Source organism: Phacochoerus africanus, chromosome 2 (genome assembly GCF_016906955.1).
Source record: "Phacochoerus africanus isolate WHEZ1 chromosome 2, ROS_Pafr_v1, whole genome shotgun sequence".
Classification (NCBI taxonomy): Eukaryota; Metazoa; Chordata; class Mammalia; order Artiodactyla; family Suidae; genus Phacochoerus; species Phacochoerus africanus.
Window position 1 is genome coordinate 139,013,238 of NC_062545.1, and position 7,806 is coordinate 139,021,043.

Sequence of the window (7,806 nt, forward strand, 5' to 3'; positions counted from 1 at the left end):
ATACACAGTTTTTGACTTTGACTTTTATCTCTTGAGAAAGAGGGAAATTATGTGAATTACACATAATTGTATGAATTACACAAATTTATATACATTTGTAGTAATCTTAAATGATAGCATAGAATCATTAACATTGTTAATTTTTAAAACGTCTTATTGGAATTGTATCACACCTCAATATTAATACAGGAAGAATTACATTCCACTCCCCATAATATATGCCCAAGAAGAAATCAAAGCTTTTATTTTCTTATTTTTGGGTGGAGGGAGGATCTGAAATACCATATAGGCAAAATTAACTGCAGTGTCTTCTTCGATAGCTTTCTATCATCATTAGGTTTTGTTTTGTTTTTTGCTTTTTTTTAGTGCTGCACCTGCAGCATATGGAAGTTCCCAGGCTAGCGGTTGGATTAGAGCTGCAGCTGCCAGCCTACACCACAGCCACAGCAACGGCATATCCAAGCCACATCTGCAACCTACACCACAGCTCACAGCAACGACAGATCATTAACTCACTGAGGGCTTGAACCTGCATCCTCATGGATACTAGTTGGGTTCATAACCTGCTAAGCCATAATGGGAATTTCATCATTAGATTTTAAAAGGAGTCTCAAAGTAACTAACCAGAGAAAAACTGAGTGACAGGACCCCTGAGATCATCTGGTCCAAATGTGCCCTTTACTCAGCCCAGCCCTGACCTTGGGAGGGAGATCTCCAGAGCATCTAGCCTATGTGAGTCACTAGAATCTCAGGAGAGCATTTGATTTTCAGGAAAAATAAATCACAACATACAGTTTCATATCATGTTTGTTTGTTTCTGCAGGATGTGGAAGTTCCAAGGCCAGGGATTGAACCTGCACCACAGCAGTGACCCAAACCTCTAGTAGTGACAACACCCAATCTTTAACCTGCTGCAGAGTTTTAGGAAAAATAAATCACAAGATACAATTTCATATCATGTTTTTTGTTGTTGGGTTTTTTATTGTTGTTTTTTGCTATATGCAGAAGTTCCCAGGCCTGGGATCAAACCCATACCATAGCAATGACCCACCCCACAGTAGTGACAATGCCAGGTCCTTAAGCTGCTGAGCCACCAGGGAACTCCTAAAAGCTTTGACAGTAGCCTTAGATATCATAAAATCTCTTACAACTATGCCTCTCAACCCTTAATCAGTTGACTTAACCACATGGTCTGATGGGCACAACACTGATCAAATGATTCAGAATACCAGAAAGAACTATGCCTAGAGCAAGGGCTGCCACCACCACCTCAGCCACTTCAAAGGAGAAAGATCACGAGATTGCTGAGCAGCACAGTGAAGCCCTGTGTATTCTCCTGAGCATGGGGAGCCAAGTTCCACGTGATTCTTCTGGCATTAAAAGTGTCTATTTCAGATCAAAGGCAAAAGAAGGCCAGAAAAACAGAAGGGCATCCCAGCGCCGGGGACATGGCTATGCAGGCTAGCACAACCAGAGTCCCTCAGGCTCAGGAAAAATTATCACATTCCACAAAAGCTTGGGAACATTCTACAGCTGTTTTTCAATCCCCAAATAAAATACTATAAAACTAATTCCAAGATAGTGGAGGAAGGAGGGGACAACCAATCAGCTACCATCCATTGTTAGCATATTTTCTGTTTGATCACAGCACCACCAGATATAAAATAATGTCATTTGCAGCAACATGGATGGACCTAGAAATTATCATACTAAGCGAAGTTAAGTCAGACAGTGAAAGACAAACATCATATGAGATCACTAATATGTGGAATCTTAAAAAAAAGGATACAAATGAACGTATTTGTAGAACAGAAACAGATTCACAGACTTTGAAAACAAACTGATGGTTACCAAAGGAGACAGGTGGGAGGAGGGAAGGACTAGGGGTTGGGGACTGGCAATATGCACACTGGGGAATATGGAATGACTGGCCAACAGGGACCTGCTGTATAGTACAGGGAACTCCACCCACTATTCTGCGATAATCTATGTGGGAAAAGAATCTGAAAAAGCTTGGGTGTGTGTACCTGTATAACTAAATCACTCTGTGGTACAGCATAAATTATCACAACATTGTAAATCAACTATACTTCAATAAAACCTTAACAAGGGGGAAAAAAGAAATTTCTGCACATAGACCTCAGAATGAAGAGTTAAGAAAGTTACAAAGCCAAAAGGAGGTGGACCAATAGCCTCTGTGATACCTTGGTGCTGTTTCCTGTGAGGATGGTAAGGCCGGCCTTCACTACATGGTCCTGTGAGGAGGAGTGGATTTCACTCTTTCCTGGGAATTAACTACTTGCCCATAATACTAAAGAGTCTTCAACTGGAAACAGATCTGATTACTTTTTGCCAGGCTTAAACTCTTCCTTGAGCAGCTAATGAGCGCTTTCAATAATCTTAATCACATCACTTCAATAAAAAGCCTAGATGGTATTTTCACAGGAAATAAATGTCCACAGACCATAAACTCAACCTGGTTAATAGCTAACATGGGAGCAAGGTGGGAACTGGAGTCAGATACAGGGCTGCTGTTGAGTGATGTCTGGATGTCCTGCAGGAAGCTCCCAGCAGAAGAGAGGTAACAGAGGCCTCTCCCGTTCCCATGTTTCCCCTTTCCTGTGGCTTCTTTTATAACGTTAGAAGCACAGGTGGTCCCCAGGCAAGGAGTCTGTGTAATTCTAATAGTTCCTAAAGTGCTATCACCATCCCAAAGGGATGGGGGGCTGGGGCCAAAGTAAAGGGAATAGTTCTAGGCAGTTGTACGGCAAGGTCACAGGAAAGGGTGACCATCCACTAACCTTGCCCCTCAGTGGGTCCAAGGTCAGTTACCATAGAAATTGAATGTTCTCTGTGCACCTGCTTTGACCCAGATGTGATAGAGCTTTTATAATACTGTTTGTTTATTTTTTTTCTTTTAAGAGAAAGAGGACAACAAAATTAAAAGATAATTCTAAATCAGGAGAAAAAAGATTTACTGAAGCTCAATGTATTTAATGCAGTTTCTGGAGGAGCAGCACACACAGTCCTAGGATTTGGTGTGGATTCTAAAAAGAGCCTTCAGATTTGAGGTAGCTCTTGCATGTCCATGCCTTCAGAAGTTTCTAATAACTGCAGAGAGCTTCCTTTCCAAGTATTTCAAAGTCTCCAGCACTCACAGGGAGAAAGGATTTTCATCACCAGGGTTGTCTGATACATGATATAAACTCTACAATCCTATGACTTTTCTGATTAAGCAGTTTGGTTATATTAGGAAAGTAGCAAGTCTCATCAAATTAAAATCAGTACATTACAAGCACAAAATAAAAGGCATCTGCTACATTTTTAAAGATACATTTCCCTAGATCAATGATTTAGAGAAGTTAAAAAAACAAACAAAGAAACAAAGAGTTCAAATAAACTTAACCTTCTGAAATTCCTTTTTCCTAGATGGAGATTTTTATCCCAAAAATTGCACCTGATGTTTTCTCTAACCATGAAGAGACATGTATCATATTACACGCCTAGATGAAGCACTGACCATATGCTATGAAAGGATCAGCTGAAAAAGAACCTATTACCTACACAATGGCATACAAGACCCCGAGCATCTGGCTGCACTGGCCTGGAAAACGTGGTGAACACAGGAGTAGCATTTCTTACACACTGTCTTTTTTGGTCTTATTGATTCCACTTACAGAACCACCAAAATTATTTTCACATAAACTTTTAAATCACATTAAACATACAAGCCAAGTTAGTTCGTTAGCACCTTTTGTCTAAGACATGATGTTATACCAGTAACAGTAGCAACCCATAAATAAAACATTTAAGAATAAGTATCACTTTGTGCTTGTTTGGGAAACAAACAACAACAACAACAAAAAAAGAGTTCTAAAAAAAGAAAATCTGAACCAAGTTTCTTCAACTCAGAATGAATTCATCCCTATTCTAATTGAAAACAAATTTTTGCTGTAAAATAATGATGCTTATAAAAGTGATCAGTAAGGAGTTCCCGTTGTGGCACAGTGGTTAACGAATCTGACTAGGAACCATGAGGTTGCGGGTTCAGTCCCTGCCCTTGCTCAGTGGGTTAATCATCTGGCGTTGCCGTGAGCTGTGGTGTAGGTTGCAGATGCGGCTCAGATCCCGCGTTGCTGTGGCTCTGGTGTAGGCCGGTGGCTACAGCTCCAATTCGACCCCTAGCCTGGGAACCTCCATATGCCACGGGAGCAGCCCAAGAAATAGTAAAAGGACAAAAAAAAAAAAAAGTGATCACTAAAAAAACAAAAACCAAAAACCTCTAACAACAGATAGATGAGCAAAGTCATGGCATGCTTTTGCTCTTCTGCTTAGAGAATCCAATAAACTTAAGCTACCCCAGCAGCACAAACAGCAGAATTTAGATCAAGGGGCCAATTAGCATCAAAGGCAGCGACAAGTGGCTACTTTTCTCTGCCCAGTCCTATTTCCTTCCAGAGTCTTATGTTAAGCAACCACGGAGGCAGCTTTAGAATATGCCAAAATAAAAGGAAACAAAAAAAATCAAGAGACTTGCTTCTGGAAGCAACCACACCCCTGACCCTGTCAGTCAACACCATCCTCGCCATCCCCACACTCTTTATACCACTCCCAGCTGTCCTGCTACAAATGAATTGACTAACGGCCCTAGGAATTTTGATTCACTGTTAATTAGTCAGTCTCTGAATAGTACGAGCAGACTGACTCCTCACCCAAGAACACATGGAAAGCATTTTAAAGCAGGACTAACCTGGAGGTGACCAGGGCTTCCGCTGAGCTGCGGTCTTCCTGTGCCCCAAGGTCTTTTCCAATGGTTCCCCGGGCACCAACCGAGCTTGGTCCGCTCTGAGGGAGGTCGGGCTGGCTTTCTCAGTCTCCGTGACCTTTGTAGAAGATGGTGGCTCCAACGTGTCAGCAGAGGGGGTCCCTGAGAAAGCACCACTCTTTCTACCCAGAGAGTCATCAAGAGCGGCTTCCCTCTCGCCAGGCAGGGAAGGGAGCCGGAGGATCCTGTGATGTTGCCGAGGGCTGGGGAGGCTTGGATAAGGAGGAGAGGGAACAGGTGACATCTGTTTGTGTGTACTGGATGGAAAGGATGAATTATTCAATACCAGGCCAAGAGCTGCCAGGGCTGTGGGGCGTGGCCTCTTCTCATCACCTCCAGGGTCTCCATCATGGGGCAGAGCCAGAAACAAGGTTTTGGGGCCACTCAGAAGTGGCCCAGCTCCCCTCTTGCCCCCAGTTTCTGTCGGGCCAAAGGGGAAGCCCAGCCTTTTCCCCTCGGTGGCATCATCTAATTTCTCACTCTCTATCACCTTGAGGAGGACCTTGTTCACAGCCCCCTCGGCGCTGGTGGGGCGACACTCCCTGGCCGATGGCTGCCATAACCTATCTCCTCGATGTTCCTTGCCCTGACCCCTGGCACCCCAATCCCCTGCCTCAGATTCCGGGAGGGTGGGCAAGTCTGCGCTAGGAATGAACTCAGCTTGGGCGGCTGGGCAGATGGCAACCCTTTCCTCAGCCTCAGGATGTGTTTGAACTACTCGCTGCACCTGAGCAGACAGATCCTGGACTCTGGCCACCACTTTGGAACCAGGCTTCTTTCTAAAAGTCCGCTCAGTAGCCTTCTCTCTCTGGCCCCTCTCTGCTCCTGGATGTTTCTCAGGCTCCCTGTGACTTTCAGAGGAGCCTCTTTGCACACGTGCCAGCCCACAAGGGTCCCTCTTTGGCACCCCTGCACTATGGTCTCCTGTCTCTGTGGAGCTGCAGCCAGGAAGTGGCCTTCCCTCTCCAAGCCCGGCACCCTCAGAAGCCTTCGTGAAGCTCCCCACACCAGCGTCAGCATCCAGTGTCCCAGGGATCTCTGGGGTGCAACTCTCTTCCGTCTGCAGGGACGAGGAAGGCGCCTCAGTTGGGAGCAAGTTGCCTGTCTCCTCTAGGAGCCAAAGATGAGGGCTTGTTTGAGAAAGAGGAAGGGAGTCGCTGGAACAGAGCTGGTGCTTCCCCATCTGAGGAGCTGATTCCTGACCCCCACGCCCCTTCCTTCTCGTCCTCTTCTGCAAGGAGCTCTGAGCGAGAGCCTCAAAGCTCTCTCCCCTTCCACCAAACCTCCGGGCCTTCTTGTTCCTGTGGGAGCTCCTCTTATGGAGACAGCCCACAGCAGGCTCTCCACGCCAGTCACCAGCACTCTGCAAACAGTCGTCCTCGGGGGCCAGGCTCACGGAGAGCTCCGGCAGCTTCCCGTCCTGGTTCCCCATCGTAATCCCCAGGATGTGGTCTGAGCTCAGTAGGTTGGCTAGCAGTCTCTCCCTCTCGGCTGTGAATTGGTACAGCTCAGTGAGAATGTCTTTGGTGGGAGTTGGCTTGAAAAAAATGTCACCAGGATGTTCATTCGGCTGCAGGCTGAGGCTGCTGATGTCTGACCCCTCCCTAACTTGGTAGCAGTTATGAAACCCTTTATTGGATCTGTCTAGAGTTACGGTGCCCTTGTACGAAAATCCTCTGACTTCCCCCTTCGGAAGATAGAAGCTGATGTAGCAGAGTTCGGTAATGGGCTTGCGCAATTGGAGGGTACAGTGAGTGCCTTCCATTATGCCTACCTAATTATTCATGCCTTGGAGATGCTGGTCTGTGGTCAGGCTTCCCAGGCTCTGGTGGTGGGGCATGTGATGGTGGCTACGCACGGAAAGCAGCTGACAGTCATCTCCAGCAATGAGACTGCCTGTTAGAGGAACAGGGGGAGAAAGCGGCTTGTCTACCAGAATGAACGGATCACACGCTGATATAAATGAAAGCATAACCCAGATTTATCCTTCCTCTCTGGCTGACCTCAATCAACTCAAGGCATCAGCCTGGAGGTGGACTGCAACCTCTTCTCCCACTCCCAGCCCACCCTTGTCTAGCAAAGCATTTCTATAGCTGAGAATGGGAAAGTGCACAAAAAGTCCTTTTTCACCACTTGGGGACTTAGTATAAACCCTAAGCAGTTCTCTTGACTTCTCAAGGCTTTAGTTTAGGTTCTTCTATAAAATAGAGTTAACATAATTCCCAGAAATCCTGAGAAAAGAGAACTTTCAGATCTTTAGAAAACCCAGCCATTTTAATAACTCATGTTTGGAATACTACTCTGCAAAAATGAGTCAAGCCTTTTTACTCTCCAAAGAAGTACCTTTGAATTAATTATCTATTTAACTTAAAGCAGTGTGGGTGTGGGGGGGAGATATTAGGACACAAATTTGGAGTCTCTTCTGGACACAATTCATATATTATGGCAAAAGAGCAAAAAGGGAAATTTTTAAATTTTAAAATTTAAAGAAGTAACTGGGAAGTCTTAACCAAGTTTTTTGTTCGTTTTCTTACTTCTTGTCTATTTGAAGCCAGATGAAATGGCAGAGAAAGAGGAAAAAGCCGTAAGCCACTGCCAGCCCTGAATGAACTTTCAATGTCTTCACTATGAAGTGGTTTAACTGTCACACAGCAGTGAAGGTGGCTGCTCCTTCATGTGATGTGAAGTATCCCGGGGGTGTCTCTGTGTTAAACATCCCTCCGTGCAAGCACGAGCTTAGAATTCTATATATGCTTCTTCATTTCTTAAATGAAGGTATTACCCAGACTTTCAAGCTTAAAACAAGTTCCTTGGGAAGAATAATGCAATAACCACTTATTAACCACTGATATCTTTAGTGATGGTTCAGATCTTTTCTGAGTCTAAATGTAAAAATCTACATAAAAGTACATTTTGAGGGAAGGAACAGAGAAAGGAGGAAGATCTTTTAACTAGAGACTGCTTAAGGAAGGAGGCAGATG

The 7,806-nt window shown here is 44.8% G+C and overlaps 1 protein-coding gene across 1 annotated transcript; it reads right to left on the reverse strand.

Annotated features, from left to right (window-relative positions):
• Nucleotides 1-4,616: 4,616 nt before the first annotated feature.
• LOC125119599 (formin-1-like) lies at nucleotides 4,617-6,715 on the reverse strand. Its single transcript, XM_047766796.1, has one exon. It carries the CDS (start codon nucleotides 6,588-6,590, stop codon nucleotides 4,746-4,748), a length of 1,845 nt encoding a protein of 614 aa, XP_047622752.1. The 5' UTR covers nucleotides 6,591-6,715; the 3' UTR covers nucleotides 4,617-4,745.
• Between the last annotated feature and the right edge of the window lie 1,091 nt (nucleotides 6,716-7,806).